Source organism: Belonocnema kinseyi, chromosome 4, assembly GCF_010883055.1.
Source record: "Belonocnema kinseyi isolate 2016_QV_RU_SX_M_011 chromosome 4, B_treatae_v1, whole genome shotgun sequence".
Taxonomy (NCBI): Eukaryota; Metazoa; Arthropoda; class Insecta; order Hymenoptera; family Cynipidae; genus Belonocnema; species Belonocnema kinseyi.
The window spans coordinates 139013785-139036385 of record NC_046660.1 but is presented as its reverse complement, the minus strand read 5'-3'; the positions used below and the strand labels follow the sequence as shown (position 1 = coordinate 139036385).

Genomic DNA, 22601 nt, shown 5'->3' with positions numbered 1-22601 from the left:
ATTACTTCCTAAAAATGTATGGAGGCTTAAATAATTTAGTCAATTATGCCATTTTTTGCCACGTCTTACGCCATGAAAAAATATACCCAAAAAAACGTTGTTGTCGTTCTAGTCCGTAAATTCGGTAATATTTGAAGGAATTAACTGATTGGATCACCTTTTGGCATACTTTATAAGGGTATACTAAAAGGACGAGTTTTTTGCTAGCTATTTTGGATAGCAAATAAAAAATCTAGAGCATTTTCAATGTTTTTGTACACACTTTTTTCAAGAGGTGAACATGTTATCTGCAGTGATTTATGGTATTCAAAAGGACGAATAATTTATCCTAATGATTTTATTGAACGTATAGCGTTTGCAAAATTCTAAAAAGAACGAAAATTTTAAACCAAACAACGCACCATATGAAAAAAGTCAAAAAACAAACTTTGCTTTTTGGAATCTACAAGATTATCATAACAACTTTTAGAATTTCCTTGGAAAATCGAAAATTTACATTTTGATTGCGCAAAAAACAATGAAAAATGAAAATTCCATTTTGCGATCATACTGTGCAAGAAACAAAAAAATACGAATGGAAAAAAATTATGCATCCAACAAATATTTACAATTTTTTATTAATCACGTTTTGATGGAATGCCTAGTTTTTGTTTTATTCGTAGAAAACAACATTGATACTAAAAAATTAAATCTTTGGACAAATGAAACAAACTATGAAAAAACAAAAAGGCAAAAGTTGTTCACCCAAAAGAAGAGCTACTTTGTCCGTATCAGGATAAGCATGGTCTGTGTGCCCCAGTCAGATGTGGTCTATATTACGGGGTAAGTGGCTACCCTTATAAAATAAATTTACCCCAAGTATTAATTCAAAAAAATTTTTTGTTCAAAAATAGAATTTTCTCGTAAACGGCTGAACCGATCTTGATGGTTAAGATATAAGTTAAAGAGGGAACTAAAAAGGGTCTGAAAAAAATGCCAGAACTAATTCTGATGATTATAAGGGGATATAAAGAATTACTAAAATTTTGTAATACATTTTTTTAATGAAGTACTTTTGGTACGCCAATAATGTTTTCTATAGCATGTTGAACGTTAAGTGTTAAATATATATTTTTGCGGAAATAATCGAAGCATTGCTTCATATTTAAAAATAAATAAAAACTACCTTTTGGCCCCTCATATGTATGTAATTCCATTATAATGAGAAGCCAATTAAATTTATAGCTTATGATGCAATAATTGATACGCAAAAGTGTGGTTATCCTGGTTTTACCTGGGTCTCATATTTAGTCGCTCAATAACTATAAATGATTGTTTAAACAAACATGGTTAAGAAATGCATTAATGGACTACTTTTTTAAGTCTGGCAACTCGGGTGGCTATGTTTAAGTTGGAACACGTACAAGTGGTCGCTAAAGCTCGCATCTCATTGGTTGAAAAGATCCAAATTTGAAGCTTAATTTTGCCCAAACTAAGCTTCGTACAACTTTTTGTTAGAGGACTTTTTTGTCTATTTTGTAGTGCACTATCATACAGTATAAGAGATGGTATAGTTGGTGGGACACCCTGTATAAAAAGAATAAAGAATAAAGAAAAAAGTGGATTTTTTTAGAAATTCAGTTTAAAAATTTGGTTTTGAAAAATCCAAGAAGTTTTTTAAATTTTAAAAAATGTCTTCACAACTGCATCTTATTGCGAATAATTTTAAAAAACCATACACCTTGATAGCATCAAAATCAATAAAGTTATGAGAGTTCAAATAAAGACCCAAATTTTCAATTTTGAATAACTCCCAAGTTTTTGGAATTTTTCAAAAATCATTTTAAATTTTTGATAAAAGTTAATGAAAATTAAGTTTTCAATTATATTGTTATATTTAATGGATTTTTAGTTTTTGAGGCGTTTTTAAGATTCTTTTCAATCGCAAAAATACACAGATTTTAAATTTAAAAAGTTGAAAATTGTTGGTTTTAAATTTCAATCCCCGTTACTGGAACCATTTAACAAAGGAAGTAATCCAATCAATATGTAGTTTGAAGTTCATTTTGGGGTCCCAACTAAAACCCAAAAAAGATCCTACAAATCAGGCTCCTGCCAACAAAATGGAGGCAAAAATATCGTTTTTGGAACTATTTTGTTTGAAGCTCAGCAGGATTTTCTTCGGGATCACCCTTCTCCTCAGATTCTTCTATTTTTTCCTCCTTCTCTTCTTATTTTTCCATTTATGCTGGTAGTTTTTTCAGTATGTCGACTTCTCCAAGCTCTTCTTCACATTACCTCCTCCTCACAAGAGTCTGCTAGGTTTTCCGAAAAATTGTCGCAGGCTTTTCTATTTCAGAACGAGCAGATGATGGAGCACTGTAAGGCCCTTTATCAGAATGTCTAATCGCGTCCGAATTTTGAGGCCGCACGGTTGAATATTTTTGTCTAATTTTTTGCATACCTCATCTAAATAACCATATCTCAAATCAAACAGAGCCGGGTTTTCAATAGAATGTTTATATTGTGTGTAATAATCAAAAACGTAGAGAACAATAAAGAAAAATAGCTGTGACACTCAGTGGTAGCTGTAAATGCATGTCCACAACGACCCTGCTCACCCTCGTGAAACTCAAGTCAGAAGACTCCCCGTAGGGCGATGAATGATACGGCACGAATGATTTCGGCCAGTTAGAAAAACTAACATTATGAAATCATTGATTAATTCAATTTTAATTAACAGAATTAAATTATTTGAATGGTTACAATAAATTGAAAAAAGATTCATGAAAATCGGTTAATATTTGCAATAATAACGTGGTAGTTTGTAAAAAAAAGAGTATTCTGTTTTGAATTTGTAGGCCGCATGGTTGAATATTTTTGACTCATTTTTTGCATACGTCATCTAAACTTTCATATCTTGAAGCACGCAGAGCCGACTTTTTAATAAAATCATTACATTATAGATTATAAGCTAGATTATACACGCCGAAAATGTATATACAGGTAACACTGCGTGTTACTACTACTGTTATTCCCTGTTTGATTATTAAACAAAATATAAACATTTTATCGAAAAAATGACTCTGCTTGCTTCAAGGATGGTTATTAAGATAAGATATGCAAAAAATTACACAAAAATATTCAACTGTGCGGACTCAAAATTCCAACGCGATTGTCATTCTCATATCCGTAATAACGACAAATTAACACTTTCATTATTATGAGATAACGGTCTGTTACAAAAACTGCGATTATAAAATCGTGGATTAATTCATTTTTCCTGCGCAGAATCGATTTATTTATATAATTACAAACAAATGAATAAAAGATTCAGGAAAATTGTTTAACGTGTGCGGGATTAATGCAAGTCTTTAGGGAATGTAGTCGGACTTGTTTGGACAATTATTAATTACTTTCACAATCGTTTCCCCTCTTAAGTCATAGGAATCGTGTAATGTTATTTTCCTCAGAATATTTAGTACATTAAAAAAATCATTTGTTTCAACAATTTGTTTCCCGTACATCGTAAGAAAATACTATTTACTGCAATTGATGAGACAAACGATTCCTACGACTTACAGGGGGAAACAATTGTGAAAATAAATAATTGTTTAAACAATACAAACTAAATTCCCTGAAGACGAACATTATTCCTGCACACGTTAAACAATTCCCCTAAATCTTTTATTCACTTGTTTATAATTATATAACTTAATTGATTCTGCACATCAAAAATAAATTAATCCACGATTTTTATTCGAATATTTTTCTTTAATTTTTTGCATACATCATCTAAATAACCGTATCTTGAAGCAAGCAGAGTCATTTTTTCGATAAAATGTTTATATTTTGTTTAATAATCAAAAAGGGAAGAACAGTAGTGGTAACACGCAGTGTTAGCTGAATATGCTGTATAATCTAGATTTTAATTTTAGTCTAGATGCACGTATAATCTAGATTATTAGCTATAATGTAATGATTAAATTGAAAAAGCGGCTCTGTGTGCTTCAAGATATGAGAATGTAGATGACGTATGCAAGAAATGATTAAAAAATATTCAACCTTTCAGCCTAAAAAGTAAGAACCGAATACTCAATTGCTAAATATCTTAAAAGAAAGTTCCATTCGTAATCATTCGTTGATTGTGTGATCAATTGCAGTAAATAATATTTTTTTACCGTTACGGGAAAAATTTTTTAAACAAATGATTTGTTTTAAAGTAATAAATATCCAGAAGAAAATAATCTTTTAGAATTCCTACGACTTACAAGAGCAAACAATTTTGAAAATAAATGATAATTGTTTAAATAAGTCAGGCTAAACTCCCTAAAGACGTTCATTTTTCCTGCATACGTTAAACAATTTTCCTCAATCTTTATTCATTTGTTTACAATTATATAAATAAATTGATTTTGCACATAAAAATTAAATGAATCCACGGTTTCATAATGACAGGTTCTGTAACGGACCGTTATCTTATAATAATGAAAGTGTTATTTTGTCGCTATTAGGAAAATCAGAATGACAATCGCGTCTGAATTTTGATCCTGCACGGTTGAATATTTTTGTCTAATTTTTTGCATCTTATCTTAATAACCACATCTTGAAGCAAGCAGAGTTATTTTTTCGATGAAATGTTTATATTTTGTTTAATAATCAAACAGGGAAGAACAGTAGTAGTAATACGCAGTGTTAGCTGTATATGCATTTTCGGCGCGTATAATCTAAGTTATAATCTATAATGTAATGATTTCATTAAAAAATCGACTCTGCGTGCTTCAAGATATGAGGATTTAGATGACGTATGCAAGAATGAGTCAAAAATATTCAACCGTGCGGCCTACAAATTCAAAACAGAAACTCGTTTTTTTACAAACTACCAAGTTATTACTACAAATATTAACCGACTTTCATGAATCTTTTTTTTCAATTTACTGTAATTATATAAATTAATTAATTCTGTTAATAAAAATTGAATTAATCAATGATTTCATAATATTAGTTTTTCTAACTGGCCGAAATCTCGTAACAATGACCGGCATTCATTCGTTCCGTGTAATTCATCACCCTGCGGGTAGTGTGCTGACTTGAGTTTGACGAGGGTGAGCAGGCTTGCTACGGACATGCATGTACAGCTCTCATTGAGTGTCATTCCTATTGTTCTTTATTTTGATTATTGAACAAAATATAAACATTTTATCGAAAAACCGGCTCTGCTTGATTTAAGATATGGTTATTTAGATGAGGGGTGCAAAAAATTAGACAAAAATATTCAACCGTGCGGCCTCAAAATTCTGACGCGATTGCCATTCTAATAAAGGGCCTTAAACTTGCTTTCCTGCAGCCATATTTCGAACCGCATCCTGTCTAGCACTTATAGGAAATAAAGTACAACAATTCCTCTGGAGCAGGATCTTTTTTTTTGTGACTGCAGAATGTCAGTGTTTACTTCGCTGCCATCCCGATTTCTCTGGATTCTGTTATTGTCCATCCCTGCTTGAACTTTATGTTAGATCCATAACGAGTCTTCTCGTGCACCTTCTCTTGTCGGTCACAATGTCTGTAAATTACATTGACTTTTTGTTATTGATCGTCGAAAATAAAGATAGCGAAGAGAGCCCAGAGAGGCATTTTCTAGGGAAGATCCGTAGTGCAGGATCTGCATTCAGGTCCTTAAAGATTTTCTAAATCTTTCTTCAACTGTCCGTTATTTTGCAGTGTATTTATGAACTTCAGTTTTCCTTTGCTGCACATTGTAGAGGTTGTGTCACTGTAACTGATAATAATAATGATAAAAAAGGAAATGCGGCAAGTTGAAGTTTCAGATATTCTAAAGATCTAAAGTCTGAAGAATATTTTCTCTGGTTTATGATTGCCATCGTCAAACACGAATTTTTAAGAATTAATGCGGAAACGAGTAATGTAGATATTCGATACATATCGATAAGTTCATACATACTTGCATATTTACGTGTGGCAGTATATATATATATTATTTATACATATATAATAATACAATAGTAATACAGTGACGATCAAAATAAATAATCTTTCAAATTTCAAGGTAAAATTTGACATTTTTTGCACGCGATTTTTGTCGCCATTTTGTTAGGAGGAGCATGATATGTGGCATCTTTTTAAGGATTTTATTAGGGTCCAAAATGAAGATAATTGCGAAGTTCGACCTTGTCCCGGCCTTTCGCAACCTCAAGCATTTTTTCTTTTCCCATTGACCTCAACGGGGCTAGGGCTACCGAACGGCAGTAGTTTGCAGAAAACTTTTCTAGTGGTTGTTCCTTTCTGGCTAACTCAGATTTGGTTCTCACGTTTTAAATAGCTTTTAGTGTAGAATGAAATTTGCCTGCAGGTAGATTATCTAGATGTCATGTATAGGACGTGGCGTTGCTGAATCTTCTATTAAAATGGATTTAGCTTCGTTGTCTGATGGCATATTACAATACTATGATATTCCTATCAGACTTTGGTGGAATTTTTTCAGAAAAAAAACTGTCACTTATTTTATGGGTTTATTTACGCAATGATGAATGATTACAAATATTCTTTTAGGGTTGTGTCTACTAACTCTGGCCAAATGCGAAAATTGGTTTAGAAAATTTAACTTAAAAACCTGCTATCCTTAACGCGTTAGCCACGACAGCGCGTGTCCAATCTCTTACAACGTTTAAGATAAGAAAAATGCAAGGAAAGGAGAATTCGTTTAGGATTATTATTACGGATAGAATTCAAACATCGGGTATTGGCCAATCACAGCTAATTCTAGATTTTCCATTATTTATTTATGTTAAAAGTTTATTTAAGGAGCGCTTACACAGAACGAAAAATATTGGACCATCAAATACAGATACTTTATTTTTAACGTTGAAGAAATACCAACGTACAGCTACATCGCGAACAATTAGTCGCTTCTTGAAAGAGAAAATTTTTACCTGGCACATCACTAGATTTCGCAGAAAAAAACTAAAGTTAAATTTTGTTGCATGTAAAATTTCCTGCTGTTATAGTTTACATGCTATTTGGCGAAAGTTTATTCTACGGTGGAATAAAAGCTGTCGTCTGCTACGCCGTCCTTAGCAGAAATTGGAAAACGGCAAAGTACGAGTGAATTCGAGCTAGAAATCGGAACACCAGATTTAAAACAATTACAGAAAAAACAAAAGTTAAAATTTGTTGCAGGTAAAACTTGCAGCGGTTAAAAATTAAACATATATCGGCCAAAGTTTCAACGAGGTTAGGACAATAATTCTCACCTCGTCTACTGCGTCACGCTGAATGGATAAAATTACGGTGAAAAATGTAGAATCAGCAACAGAAAACACGAAAAAAAAGTTCTTACTGATATATCTTCTCTGAAATAAATTACACTATTGTAGACGAATTAAAACTTATTTAATGCCATTCAGCAAAACCGAAAACAGCAACTGACAGATGGGAATCCCCATTTCTCTTCAATTTAATTAAGTTAAACGACGACAGATAGCGCTGACGTCGCAATGCGCGCTACACCTCGAATAGATGTAAACTTTATCTTTCATTTTTTCTGTGACGCCTTTACTTCCGCAGCAGTTAAGAAGGGAATTATTATATAGAGATTGTACTGCTACTTCAAATGAGTTCTCTTTATTTTATAACCGACCTCTAAGCGGAACGATATGTTTCTTTGCTTCGAGCTTTCTCAATCGCTGGATCCCTTCTGAGCAAAAATGTCAAGTCACAAATCTGATGCTTTAAACAACTACAATTGCTCTAGAGGATGAGATTACATAGCATAATTGTACGATTGAAGAAACTTACCTGAAGTACGTCTTGCCCGAATAGATCAAACTCTCTCTTTTTTCCCTAATCCTTTGGGTTTTAATATTTAAATACAGAACAGTGCCGTCAGTGCATGGAAAAAGGGACGCCCTATCATGTATGTATGGAAAAATTATTGTGCGTGCGCGCTTTGAAATTCTGTAAGTTAGATCCAGAAACTAGCTTAGTACTATCGATCTATTCGGACGTGACGTACTAGCAAACTTCAGATGGAATGGTATTTCAAATAAAAGTTTATATATAAACTGTTCTAGGTTGCATGCCCAAGACTAAGCATCGACTGGGGTACATCATTTAAAAAACCGCTCCTAAATCCTTTTGAAGCAGCTGTCACTTTAAATATGATAATATTTAATGAAGAAAAGCCGTATCCAATGGACTTTTATGCATCCGCCAGTCTTGGTCCCTGGGCTCCAAATCACAAGTTACCTGAATTGGAAAGGCCGACAAATTCATGTTGTGGAAAATGTAAAGATGTGAAGTAGAAATTACATGAAATTAAAAAAATATAATTTTGTATTTATATTAATTAACCAACTAATATAAAATATTTTTGAATATATGCATGGTAAAACTAATTCTATATAAATATAATCTATATAGACCTTTCCACGGCCTTTGCCAAACTTGACTACAATATTCTGAATGAGAAACTTCCTAATCTTGACTTGCTACATACACTTTTCAATCGTACATGCTTAATCACCCAAATATAGTGTAATACGAAGGGCTCTCTTCTCCATTTGCTCAATTTGCTACTGGTGTTCCTCAAAACACCAACTTAGAAGCTCAGCTTTTTATCATTTACATAAATGATTTTTCACCAAACTTAATTTGTTACCATCTTTTGCAGTTAAATGATGTCAAACTATACATACCGATAAAACGAACGCATGTGGCCGCTTTACAAGATAACATAAACAAATCCAATATTTAGTGTCAGGAGGATAAATTTACTGTAAACACTGGGTCATTAGCATCATTGCAACATAGGCACTTAAATTAGAATCCCTTGCCTACTTATGTGTAAAAAATGCTGGAGATAAAGTAAAAGATTGCTAATAATAAAAACATAATAATAATAATAATAATAACCTTTATAATATATCTGTGTGACAATATCGTACAACAATAATAAAACATTTCTGATGACAATCGTAACAGTAATGTATGAAACTCATCACCTAAATTCCATAAAATTAATTGATAACCATTCATTTTGACGTAATGTATCGATATAATATAGCGTTATTGATCGATCTCGGAAGAATTTGAAACTATTAATTCAGAACAACTTTGTAGCTCTGCTGGTAGCGTATCATTATTCAAATTTTCTAATTGGGGAGTAGTAGGTATCGTTGATGGAATTTGAGTACTCCCAACAGGTGCGTATATGAGTCGATAACCTGCAGGGAGGAAAAATCCTCCATGCGACGTAAAAGTTTGCACATTAGACAAGCATGGGGCTTCTAACGATTGACTGTAGTTTTCAGTGTTGATACTTGTTCCTTCTGGTACAAATTGTGTAAACGGATTCAAAGTCGTTAAACTGTTAACAGCGTTGACCATTTCTGAGGCATCACTTGTGTCCTGGCCTGGAATATTTAGCCTGTTTTCCGAAGGCATAACTTGGACTGGAATAACATAAGCATGCGGTGCGCCTGCAGTCAAATTTAATTTCTGGGTTGCCAATTTTAAAGTCTCTTCTGTGTCCGGAGAATAACTAAGCTTCCTGTGAAAGGGCGCTGGCGAATCAGCGCTAATCATTATGCAGTCGTCTACTCCAGGAGGCCTCGATTGTCCTTAAAAATAAATACAAAATGTTCTTCATTTAATGTGGTTTTCCGAACTAAGAACGTAAAAACTGCTGCGATTGTTTACATTTTAAACCTGACGTTTTTGTTTTTTATTCAGACTCGCCACAGTTACTTAAGAAAGAAAAAATAATGTTAAAGTAGGGGAAGGGGGTATTTTTTAACCACTTCAAATTCTCTTAATCGTGAAATTGACATATTTCCTGATTGATTTCTGACAGATACTATATTTCTGCATAACGCGTTTGTAAATATTTATTTTGCATATAAGGGTGGGATTCTGATACCTCTAAGGGTCGAATCTCTCCTTCTATCGAATTAGGAAAACAGAAATGTTTGATTATTTTGAAACGCTGAACGAAACTCTCTCTTTCTACAACCCATAGGAAAGGAAGATAAAGATGCAATCAATCGTTTCAAAGTGATCGAACATATCTCTCTACCTTATTCGATAGAAGAAGAGATATAGTCTTTTAATGGTATAAGAATCCTATTATAAGGACATGGCCACGTCATTATAAAACTCTGTGCTTGTGGCAGCCAGAGCAAACAATGGCGTTGCGAACGTCATTTTCAAATTTTGAATTGCAAACATTGAAAAGCTATGATTCCTCACAACTAAGAGATTTCTAGAACCCGCATTCAATCCCAGAATATTGACTATACCAGAACCGGCTTTGAATTTGAATTTGACTATAATCCCGTTATTTTATTAGGTTGTTAAACTTAACTTTCCCAGATGTTCATACAGATAAATTAGAAATATATTGTTATAAAACATTACATTAAACATGATTTAAGATATTTTCTAGTTTGTTGCGGAGAAGTGGGTGCGCAGGTGCAAGCTATAAAAAACGATAAAAATGGTTATTTTTTCGTAAAATGTAACTTACTCTCCGCCCGCTTCCTGGTAAGGGGATAACGGCGACCCAGTCCCCACCACAAGAAGGTGTTTTCGCTTTATTTTCCACCCTCACACATAACAACCCATCCACAATGCAACCCGTCATGTGTTTAAAACAAAGTATCTTTGTGTATAAAGAGGGCATAATTTCTCTCTACAATAAGGAATCACTGATTATTCTACCACGGACTTCTAAGCCACATGTGTTTGAAGACGAACGAAGCTAATAAGCAATGTAATGGTTCAAACCTTACCTAAATTATAATTAATCAACCATTATAACGCCGCAAATTAGCATTTTTTCCGATTGAACGGTCCTCAATAAATGAGGGAAGTAATTGATTAAACATATCACGTTATCAAGTCGATTTAACAACATTCTTGTCAATAAAAACATGCTTGACAATGAAGACATTCTTGCACCGTTGGAAACAGGCTTCTTTGACAGTTCAGTGATGCCCATGTGGTAGCATTTTGCTACTGCGCTTGTGTTAGGGCAGCGCATGGATTGTTCGAAGTTGACGCGCATTTAAAAATTGGAACTAAAAACAATTCTTGTAATTTAAGGTTGGAAATACCTTTCTTGGCTTCAAAAAATGGAAAAAAATTATTGCACATAATTTTAGTTTAACATATCAAGAATGTTAAGTCAAATTCCTAGTAGCGGTGAGCGCTGCAGAAAATTTTAGTTGTCCATTTTAATAATAATCATGCCGACGCTACATATCCTTCCGTCTGATGACATTCACTGCAACTCATGCAGAAAACCGTGCTATGTCTCCACCATTTCGAAACATTACTAAAATACGAACGTAACAGCCAAAATTTATAATAAAATATACCCAGTCTTGAAAACGTTGAACTCTTGCTATTAAAAAATCATGAAAATCAGCAATTTTTTCCTCACCTAAAGGTATCTCCCCCCTTAAATAAATAATTACTGAAAAAGACGCGAGAATGTATTAAATTGTACATTGTGCATTTTTCAATATTTATTTATTTAAATCACAAGTAAGTCTTGATAATCACCAAAAAACTACCGAAACGTGATTGTCGGAGTTATAATAGGCAGAGATGAGGTGGGAGATTGCCCATCTAGTGCAGTAAGAGAATTTAAAAGATTGTGAAAAACATTTTAATTTCATATATGGTTTCATATATGGTTCATTTATTTCAATACTAGAAAATAATGCGGTACCGATAAGAAGATTTTTGGGAAAGCTGTAAATGATTTACATTTTAGAATTATTTATTTAGAACAGAATCTAAAAGATTTTAGGAGAGTAACAATTTTTTGCAGAAAAAATATTGAAATATTTGAAAGATTTTTAAGCTGATGTTAAAATAATAAAAAGTTTGAAATATTCCAAACAATTTAAAATAAACGTACATTTTTTAGTATTTAAGAAAAATTTAGAACCTTTTTAAGAATTTTGAAAGGATACGAAAACTTGCTTAAGATATCCCAATTAGTATTTCAATGATACTAATTTAAAAAAAATAAGCAGCTTTCAAGAAAGCCTTTTTTAAGCAGTTGACAAGGTTCGAAGATTCTTCTTCGCCCAACCAATATCATTTTACTAAATAGTGCACTTTGAAAACAAATGCACACTTCGACTTCCAATGCTGCCCAGAAAAGATGGATAAAAAATAAACATTATATTAGTATTAGGCTTCCGTTTCCGGTACCGATCCCGAAAGAACTCTTTTTTGTCAAGTGATGTATTTTTGGTTTTGATGAAGTGAATAAGGGTGAGTGGATGCAGAAAAGGCAGAAAGTGCGGTGCTCGAGTGTAAAGGAAGAAGGGCGAGTGAAGGCAAAGTTGTAAAGGTTGAAAGTGAGTGGTTTGAAGTGAAAAATTTGGAGCGTGTGAAGTTTTTGAGGTTAGGAGTAAGACATTAGTTGCTTGGTAAGGGGAGCAAGAGATAGGTGATAAAGGCGGGAAACGTCTCGGAGCTTTGAGTAAGGTAGGATTCCGACGACGCGATGTCCACAAACTGGCGCCAGAGGGCAATAGTTACTGGACGATCGCACAGAGCAGAAAACCGTAGTGGCAACAACAGCTGACGTTGTTGAAAGCGTGCGCAGTGGGGGGAAAGGTGAAGAAACGCGGAAGACGCTCAAATTTACAACGCCTCAGCAACCTAGACAACGCGGGTTTAAACAGAAGTCTGGATGAATGGCAAAAAAGAAAAGCGCGACTAGCAGTGACGGGGAGGACAAAAGGAACCCCAGGAACACCAGAAAGAGATAGGGGGGATGGGGGAATATTTGAAAAATTAGAAGCTCTCATAAAAGGATTTAGAGAGGAAACAAGAAAGAGATTGGCTGACATGAATAGGGATATGAATAGACAGGGAAACAATGTAAGGGGGGAAGTGAAAAAGGTAATAGAAAAATGGGAGGAATGGGATAAACGCTGGAAGAAGGAGAATGGCAAGGTTTGGGGTAAGCTATAGAGCATTGGGAATAGACAGAAAGAGGTTGACAAACAGAGATATAGAGAGATAAAACAGTTGGAAGAACGGGTAAGCAATCTAGAAATTAGGTACGAGCATATGGGAAAAAACAGAGAATGAGGAAATAGCGAAAGGGAATAAAAAGAACGCGCAAAGCGAAAATGAAAAATTAAAGAAAAGACTGCGTGAGATTGAAAGAAGATTAGAAAGAGAAGAAAGAGCAAAGAGAAAAAATAACTTCGTAGTTAAGGGATTAACAGTGGAGAGTGAAACAGAAGTGGAAATAAAAAATCTTTTGAGAGACAGAGTGCAGGTAAGAGTAGGAGTCAAGCGAATAGGAGGGATGAAGGAAGGAAATGAGGAATGTTTCTAGTAAAAATGAGGAGGAGAAAAGGAAAATTATGGAGGAAAAAAAATTATTGAGAGGAAGAAGGGAAAGAATTGAAGATCTAACATGGAGGGAGAAGAAAAGCAGATGGCAAATACAGCAGAGGGCTTGGGTAAAGAGGAAAAAGGGACATATGGTGTGGATAGGGAGAGATAGTGCATAGATAAATGGGGAGGAATGGTGCTGGGATGAAGAATTAGAAGAATTAAAGAAAAAAGGAATAAGTTTTGAGAAAGGTACGAGGAAGGTAGACGAAAAAGAGTCTAGACATACATCAGAGGGGTTTCCAAACGGCAAAGGGAAAACAAAGTGAATAGGAAAGAAGACAGAAGGGAGGAGAGGAACGTGAAAATAGCTTTCTGGAACGTGTCAGGTTTGAAGAACAAGAATAAAGGATTTGGGGGGGAGAGAGAAAAGTGGGATGTGACTATGATGAGTGAAACTTGGGCAGATGAGAAGGGCTGGAAGGGGATAAAAAAGATGTTACCGAAAGGTTACGTGTAGACAATGTAGAAGCAAGAAAGGAAAACGTTAAAGGGAGAAGGATGGGCGGAATGGTCTCTGGTGTTAGAAAAAAATTGGTAGTAAAGGAGAGCAAAGAGGTGGGTATGAACGAAAAGGATGGCACAATATTAAGAAGGATTGGAGTTGGAAAAGTCAAAATAGCGGTGGATTGTGTATATAGAAGAAGAGGGGAAGAGGTAGGTTGGAGAGTAATTAAGAGGTGGATGGAGGAAAAGAAAGAAGAGTTAGTTTTGATAGGAGGTGATTTGAATGCATAGACTGGCGAACAAGGGAGAGGGGCTTGGGATGCAGAAAAGGAAGCATTTGTAAAAAGGTCCAGACATAGGGAGATAGACAGGGAAAGAATTTAAAGAAAAAATGGAAAAGGAGAAGATTAAGTTTATAGAAGAGGAAGGGTAGACTCGTTAATGGAATATGGAAAGGATCGATTGAGAAGGTAAGGAATGAGATAAATACAAAAACAGAAAGAGAAGGGGATAAGAGAGGCTGATCGGACTGGGAATGTAAATAGAGTAAAGAGAGAATGAAAGAGTGTGTAAAAAATGGAAAATACGGGAAATACAGAAGGGGGGAGGTACAATAGGAGAAAACGGGAACATGAGAGGATGCTAGAAAGGCAAAAGCGGAGGGGAAAGCAAAAGTACAAGGAAGAAGTAGAAGAAGTGATCAAAGAAGGTAGGTTTTGGGATGTGATGAATAAGGAAAGAGGAAGAAAGAAGGGCGTGAATGAAGAAATATAATTAGGTGAGTGGACAGAATATTTCAAGGGTCTGTTAGAGATCTGCAACATGGTATAGAAAGGAGAAGGGTGGCCAGAAGAGTGGTTGACGGGGCTGGTGGTACCACTTGTGAAGAAAGGGGAGGGAAAGAAGGTAGAGGAGTACAGAGGGATCACTCTCATGCCAGTTGACTACAAAATATATGCAGAAATTTTAAGAAAAACTTTAGAGAGTCAGATAGAGGAAAGAGAAAGTATTCCACACAATCAGATGGGTTTTAGAAAAGGGACGGTATACGAATTGGAGTCATTGGTACGTGTTTTAGAGAGGTCCACAGGAGAGGAAGAGAGGCAGTTGAGCGTGGATGAGTGTGTTAGATGGATGTTGGATGGGAATGGACAGGGAGTGATGTGGATGAAGAAATTGCAAGAAGTAAGGGAAAGCAAGGAAATAGGGCAGAGCCAATCGGTTGATCTCGAAAAAGGAAATTAAAAAGCAAAAGATAAATTCAAAATCGTGGAAAATGTTTGTTGTTTATGGTAAGAGGAGACGGAATCCCTGGAAGATCGCTCTTTACTAGAGTTATTAATATAATTTTTTGTTATTGTTTAATTTTATTTTTAAGCAAGGCGAAAAATTAGAAGATAAGCAGCTGATAACATAAATTAAGGATGGAATCTAAATTTTATGTACAGGGAGCGGAGGCCCTCAAACCCGTAAAAGGGAGAGATTAAATATACTTACTTACATACATATATGTATGTAAGGATGCCACTCGATCCTCCAGAATTTCAACCCCAATAGCTGCTCTCCAGAATCTTGGTTTCAACGCCCGGATTTAACCCCATCGCTCGCGCGTTCTCGGCTTTGCCGCCTGATTCGGATCTTGGAGAGAAGAGACTGCCTGTAGTTTCTATCACTGTAAGTTGGTTGAACAAACCCTTTTTATAGTGAGCCTGTTTGCCTCTATTATTGACTTCACCTTGTTTCTCGACTTCCAAATCCTTCCCATCCCTTAATTTTCGAGATTCCTCACAAATTTGGCGCCCTCCTTGAAAAACCCACAATCCCCACAAAAATCCGAAGTCGAGAAAAGAAGTCAAATAAATGATGAAATTAGAATTTTAAATTGATACCTGTGTGCCATGGACCGAAATAAATTTGAAATTAAATGTTTAAGTTGAAAATTTTTTTTAATTGATTTTTTGTAAATTTATATTTTTATTTGACAATTGTGTTTAAAAATGTGTGCGTCGAGATGTAATTTAGATCGATAAAGTGCGGGTAGGCTGTTATAGATGTCCGTTAAAATAGTTGGTATACTTCGCGTGTTCGCAGGCTCTGCCACCTTTCATAAAATAAAAATTACCCCGAAAAAACGCCTTATCCGTACTCCTTGTAGCAGGCTTGGATAAGTAAGGGGTTTAAACACAACATCGTAAACAAAAATAAACAAAATACGGTTGGAAAAAACGGAAATGAATTTCGGACAAATAAAACAGGAGAATAAAATCTGCTAGTAGGAAAAACTAGTTAGAACGGAAAAATTAAGGAAGATAGCAAAAAACTAGGAGAAAATTGAGTAAGAAATAAGAAAGAAAAGGAAGCGGCGTCAGAAACGAAAATTGGCGAGCGAAGTAGGAACCAGTGACGTCATACAAACAACCCTAGCACTTCCCGCCCTCAATGGATACTTCCGCTACGTGGTAAGGCCACGCACACTCTCCAGTAGTAAAAACCGAGACGCTCACCTCAGTGAACGTGCCGGTTTTTAATCAGCCGTAAAGAACCCCTGAGAGAATATAAAGGAAAGTAGGACAAATAAGGTAGTTCAGGAAATTATAATTGAAGAATATAACGCACAAGCAAATGCGAGTAGTGTAGAAAATGAAAATATTGATATTCAGTCAGGCGAAAACGAGAATAGAAGAGAAGAATTAGCAAGAAAGTTAAATTTAGAATTCATAACAGTGCGAAATCGAGAATTAGAATTGGGGGGGGGGGGGGGGGGGGGGGGGGGGGGGGGGGGTACAACCGAGTCAAGCGACATGTGCAATCCCAATAACGATAATAGAGACACAAACATAGACAAAAAGTACCCTAAACTGCAACAGACAAAACCGTACCATACATAGAAGTGAAATTAGCATACTCTCCCCAAATAAATAGAAGATAAAAATAGTAGGAGCTTAGAAAATGATGAAATAGAAACAAGTAGAATAGATAGAGAAATTGAAAACAAGAGAAAAGAACTCGAAAGATTAGAAAGAAACAGAGAACGACTAGAATCGAGTCGGTTAGAACGAGAAGATAGTCTCACTTATTTTTTAAATAATTTAATTTGGTTCAAGAGGGGTATAAAATCAGTAAATTAGATATATTAGACAATTTAGATGCAGTTTTTGAGAAAGAAGCTTTAAGTTGGTTTCAAGTAAATGGAGATAATTGGCCAAATTAAATCAATTTGTAGAAGACTTTAAAGAAGCATATTTAAACGAAAAATATACAGAAATAATAAGAAACAAAAGAAAATTTTGCAATCAAAAGAAGGAACAAGATATTAATGCTTTCGTTACAGAAATTTAACAATTATTCGAAAGACTAATGCCACGTCCAAGAAAGACTTATGAAAATCTGAGAATTGAATATAAGGTTTATATTTCGAGAAATGCTTTTTAAAATTTTTCAGAATTAGAAATCTTAGGGCGAGAATGGAAACAAAAGTGGCAAAATCTAAAATTAGAGGTCAACAGCTTAGCATTTTAGATAAAGATAACGGTAAGATTGATAAAAATAGAAAAGATATAGAAAATAATCAGAGCCAAAATAATATTAAAAACGAAAATCAAAATAGAGATCAAAAACAAAATTATGATCAGAATCAACAAAAACAATTTAGGCCGAGGTATCTAAACCAACAAAACATGCAACAATACAAACCAAGATTTCCAAATTGAAATCCAAAATTTTTAAATCCAAGATTACAAAATAATGATTCGAATTATATAAATAATCAAAGATACCCAGGAAATCAGAGGTTTATGCATAATAACAGTAATTTGAAAAATCAAAACACAGCTGGCCAAGCATTATTGTATGCAATGAATCAGCTGTTATGGAACACACAGACACAAAAAACGAATAATTCTCCGCCAAATACCAGCGCTTTTATATAACGCGGAAGAAAATAAAAGCAGGTTAGAAGACAAAAAGGATAATAAAAATTTAAAAAATTCAAATCATGAAAATAGTAGGGATTATAAAAAAGGCGAAATGAATCCACGTGCACAGTATTTCATGGATCCAAATTTAGGAAACCGAAATTTTAATTATAGATCAGGAGAACCCTTAACATGCAACAATTGTGGGAAAATAGGCCATTTTCGACTGGATTGTTGGTAGAGTTTAGATCAGGGAAACGAATACGGTCGCTATTGAAGGCGGAAAATAGCAGACAAAATCAGAGACCACTAGAAAGACTCAACACAGACACAAATGAGACACACGAAACGAGATTTCAACTTATTGTTGATTTTTAAATCATAAATATGAAGTGTTAGTTGACACCAGTGCAACTCACTCATGCACTGAGGAAAAATTTATAAAAATAGTAAAAGAATTAGGCTAAGAAATTAAAAAACCAATAAATGATACATTAATAGTAGCTAATGGACAAAAATTAGAAATTACAGGACAAGTCTTAATCCCAATCAAAATAGGTCATACGGAAAAATATTTATTATTCAGACTGGTACCAAATTTCAGATCGATAGGAATAATAGGAACCGATATGATAGAAAGAATAGGTTTAAAAATGGATTATGAGAAAAAGATTTGGTGATTACCAGGATTACCAAATATTAAGTATACGATAAAATCGAAATTAATTAAAATGCAGGAGCCGATAATGGAAGAGAATAAAAAAGAGAGTAAAAATAGGAAAAGCGAGAAAAATGAATTGAAATTCGGAACGAAGGTTAGCCTGCGAAACGACATGCGAGAGAAAGAGACTCATTTGCTACTGTGTGAAGTCTCTTCTCCCGTTTTGCTACACAACCCACCCCGGACCCCCAATACAGGTGATGCACTAGGCTCAACCCCGCCAGTAACCCAGCCGGCATAGAGTGTACGGGAGCATGGTGCCCCACACCCTAGACCCCACATGGCGAGCGACGCAACACTGGCAGGTGCCAGCGTGGGCGTACAGAGATTAGATAAGCGGGCTAATCAAAATATATAGAGAGAAAGGAAACCAAACAAAGGTCGAAACAAAATAAACACGTATTTACAGGCAAAAAATGAAGATAGAAATTTAGATACAGAATTTAAAGGGCGATTGGAATGCGATAAAGAGAAAAATGATTCTAAATTAAACACGGTGTTAGATAAAAAGGAGGAGAAAAATGATTCGATAATAGACAAATTATTCGCAATTAGAAAAAGTCATTGGTGTAATTCTAGAAATAATGCGGTAATAAATAATAATATTACACGCGTAAAAATAGAAAAGAAAAATTTAGAATTTTACGAGGATATTTCTGAAGGCATAGTAGAGTTGAATGAAGCACAACAAGTGCTACTAGAAAATTTAATTAAAAGAAAAGTAACAGATCAGGGGACAGAATTAAAACCGACCCACTTGACTAGCCATAAAATAGATGTGCAAGGTCACGAACCCATTAAGCAAAGATACTATTACGTATGACCAAAAATAAGTTTAATTATGTATGAAGAACTAGATCGACTACTAGAAGAAAAAATTATAGAACCTTCTAATAGCGATTGGTCGAATCCAATAGTCATAATAGAAAAACCTAATGGAAAATATATTTTCTATTTAGATTTTAGAAAATTAAATAAAATAATTAATAAAGATTTATATCCAATTCCAATAATGTCTGAAATATTAGACACACTGAGATCAGCAAGATACATGTCTAAAATCGATCTTCGTTCAGCATATCATCAGATACCACTGGACGAAGAATCGAAACCAATTACAGTTTTTATTTTTACGGTCAAAGGAATGTGTCAATTTAAAAGGATGCCATTTGGCTTGACAAATTCTCCTGCTATATTCCAACCCCTTATGGATAATATAATAAAACCATAATTAAAGCCACATGTATTTTTTTTATCTTGATGACATTATAATAGTTTCAAAAAATTTTGAAGATCATTTAAAATATTCAGAAATCGTGTTCTATAAAATAAAAATGCAGGTTTAACAATAGGTTTAGATAAATGTGAATTTTGTTCCGAAATAAAATATTTAGGTTTTAAAGTAAACGAAAAAGAGTTACAGATAGATGAAGAAAAAATCGAACCTGTTTTAAATTTTCCAAGGCCAAAAATGGTTAAACAAATTCAGCGATTAATAGGAATGGCTTCAGAGTATAGGAAATTTATTCCAAAATTTGCAGAAATAATAGAACCACTACAAAATCTATTTAAAAAGGAAGTAAAGTGGGAATGGAATGACAAAAAGGAACAGGCATTTACGACTATTAAACACTTACTAATAACAGCACCAATTTTAGCTTGCCCTGATTTTTGAAGTCCATTTTAACTTGAAACCGATGCTAGCGATATAAAGTTAGGAGCTGTTTTAACACAAACAATAAACGGCGAAAATTATATAATAGCTTTTGCAAGTAGAGGTCTGAATGGAGCAGAACGTAAATATTATGCTTCACAAAAGGAATGTTTAGCAGTAGTCTGGGTGATCAGAAAATGTAGACCATACTTAGATGGTTATTCTTTTAAAGTTATCACAGATCATATTGCATTGAAATGGTTGCACAATTTTAAAAAATCCAATAGGTAGATTAGCAAAATGGGCTTTAGAATTATTAGAGTACGATTAGGAATAGAGTATGCAAGTAAAATTATACATGTTAAAAATAAGTCAGAAGAAACTCAAAATTTGAAAATGCGCGATAATCAATTGTATTTTTATAGACCCGACCCTTTAAAATCAATATTAAATTTAGATACCAACCCGTGGAAATTAACCATACCAAAACAAATAAGGGAACAAGTTTGAATTGAAAATCATGATAATAAACAAGCAGGTCACTTAGGTATGAAAAAAACGTATGCAAAAATTTCCGAAAATTATTTTTGGCCTGGAATGTATTCTGAAACTCTTAAATATGTAAAAGAATGCGATATTTGTCAAAGAATAAAACCTAAAGTAAACAATTTGATGGGGTTTGAGGGGTTTGATGGGAAAGCAAATAATCGAAGAACCATGGACAGTGGTAGCATCTGATATGATGGGTCCACTGCCAATGACAAAATCGAAAAATCAATATATTTTAGTTTTTGTTGATGTTTACAAATTGGGCAGAAATAATTCCAGTAAAAAATAAATTACCATCAACAGTTGAAAAAGAATTTCATAAATGTATAATGTCGAAATGGGGAACGCCTAGAATATTGTTCACAGATAACGGAAAAGAATACATAAACAAATCAATTATTAATTTAACGAAAACATTTTGTATTAGACATTCGAAAACTCCTAAATATCATACACAGACAAATCCAACTGAAAAGCGTAATTGGTCAATTAAAACGGCAATTAAGGCATATTTAGAAAAGAACCATAATACATGGGATGAAAATTTAGATGATTTGCAATTTGCTTTAAATACAAATAAACACTCTTCTACAGGATTTACACCAGCTTTTTTAAATTTAGGTAGAGAGCTCCAATCCATGCAAGCATTAAATAAAGATTTAGACGGAAAAAGCGAAATAGAAATTTTAAGAGTCAGAAAAATGGGCAGATAGAATGCGTTCATTCAAAGTAATTAGAGAAGAGGTAATTAAAAATTGAGATACCGCAAATGAAACGCAATCTAGATATTACAATCTTAGTCGTAGGCCCATAAGTTTTGAAATTGGTGAACAAGATCTAAAAAGCAATAAAACATTGAAGAATAAATGGAAAGGAATAGCTCAGAATTTGAATAAAAATGTCGAAGGACCATTTTTCATTAAAGCGAAAATTTCACCAACAATTTACAAAATAAAAACAAAGAATGGGAAAAATACTAGGTTACTGGAATGTAAAAGATGTTAAAAAATTTAATAGTAGAAAATAGAGTAAAATTTGAATTTTTTTCCTGTGCAATGGAATGCATGTAAATGATTTGCTTTAACATCACTGATAACGACAAAAAATAACACAAACACATACATTTACAAAGAACGAAAACAGAAAAAATATTTTTTTTTTCAAAAAAATGGACCCACGTTTGATCCTTAAGTGTAAGGGATTGCCTTTTAAGTTTGGTGGGGGGAGAATTGTTAACCCACTCATGTAAAAAATGGAATGACCTTCTTCAACCACCATCAAAAGAGACAACAGAGAAGAAAATAGAAAGAATGAGGGAAATAGATAGGAGGAAGAGAGCGGAAGTGGACAGGGAGATGACGAAGGAGATAAAGAAAATTAGAGATAGAAAAGAACTAGAGATCAAATACAAGCTATTTGACGAATTTGGATCCAGGCGAGGAGATCGACGAATTCAAAAACTCACCGAAGAGAAACGCAAAATTTATGAATTACCAACAATGGAGGATATTAGAAAAGGTTTAAAGGAGAAAAAAAAGAAGAGGAGGAAATGCGGAGACAAAAGGAACAAAAACAGAACAAATTAGAAGAAATATTAAAAGAATCAAAATCCAACAAGAGAGAAAAAGGGAAGAAAAAGAAATAGAAGAAATGAAAAAAACTACTAAAATATAGACAGGAAAGATATATAAAGGATGCAACAAGAAAGAAAAGAACAGTTAGAGAAAGAGAGAATACGAAGAAAGTAAGAACGAGAGGAGATATTAAGAAGAAAAAAAGAGGTTAAGAAAACTCTAAAGAAGGCGAAAGAAAATAAAAAAGGTCTACAACCGATTAAAGAGGAAAAAGAAGAATCATCTACTGATTGGGATACAGATGTTTAAAATAAAAC

General features: G+C 34.0%; 2 protein-coding genes across 11 annotated transcripts in view; one reads left to right on the top strand and one right to left on the bottom strand.

Moving 5' to 3' along the window:
- Positions 1-8902, top strand: part of LOC117170592 (2-(3-amino-3-carboxypropyl)histidine synthase subunit 1) — a 194989-nt gene extending 186087 nt beyond the window's left edge. For 4 of the 6 annotated variants that reach the window (XM_033357458.1, XM_033357459.1, XM_033357457.1 and 1 more), the window contains one exon: positions 8070-8376. In XM_033357458.1, coding sequence (XP_033213349.1) covers positions 8070-8300 — 231 coding nt within the window. In that variant the 3' untranslated portion in view covers positions 8301-8376. Of the gene's footprint in view, positions 1-8069; positions 8378-8668 lie in introns of those variants that run through there. The other 2 variants (XM_033357456.1, XM_033357455.1) reach the window with 2 other exon arrangements.
- Positions 8892-22601, bottom strand: part of LOC117170590 — a 267116-nt gene continuing 253406 nt past the window's right edge. For 4 of the 5 annotated variants that reach the window (XM_033357447.1, XM_033357446.1, XM_033357449.1 and 1 more), the window contains one exon: positions 8892-9617. In XM_033357447.1, coding sequence (XP_033213338.1) covers positions 9064-9617 — 554 coding nt within the window. In that variant the 3' untranslated portion in view covers positions 8892-9063. Of the gene's footprint in view, positions 9618-15373; positions 15545-22601 lie in introns of all 5 variants that reach the window. The other variant, XM_033357450.1, reaches the window with a different exon arrangement.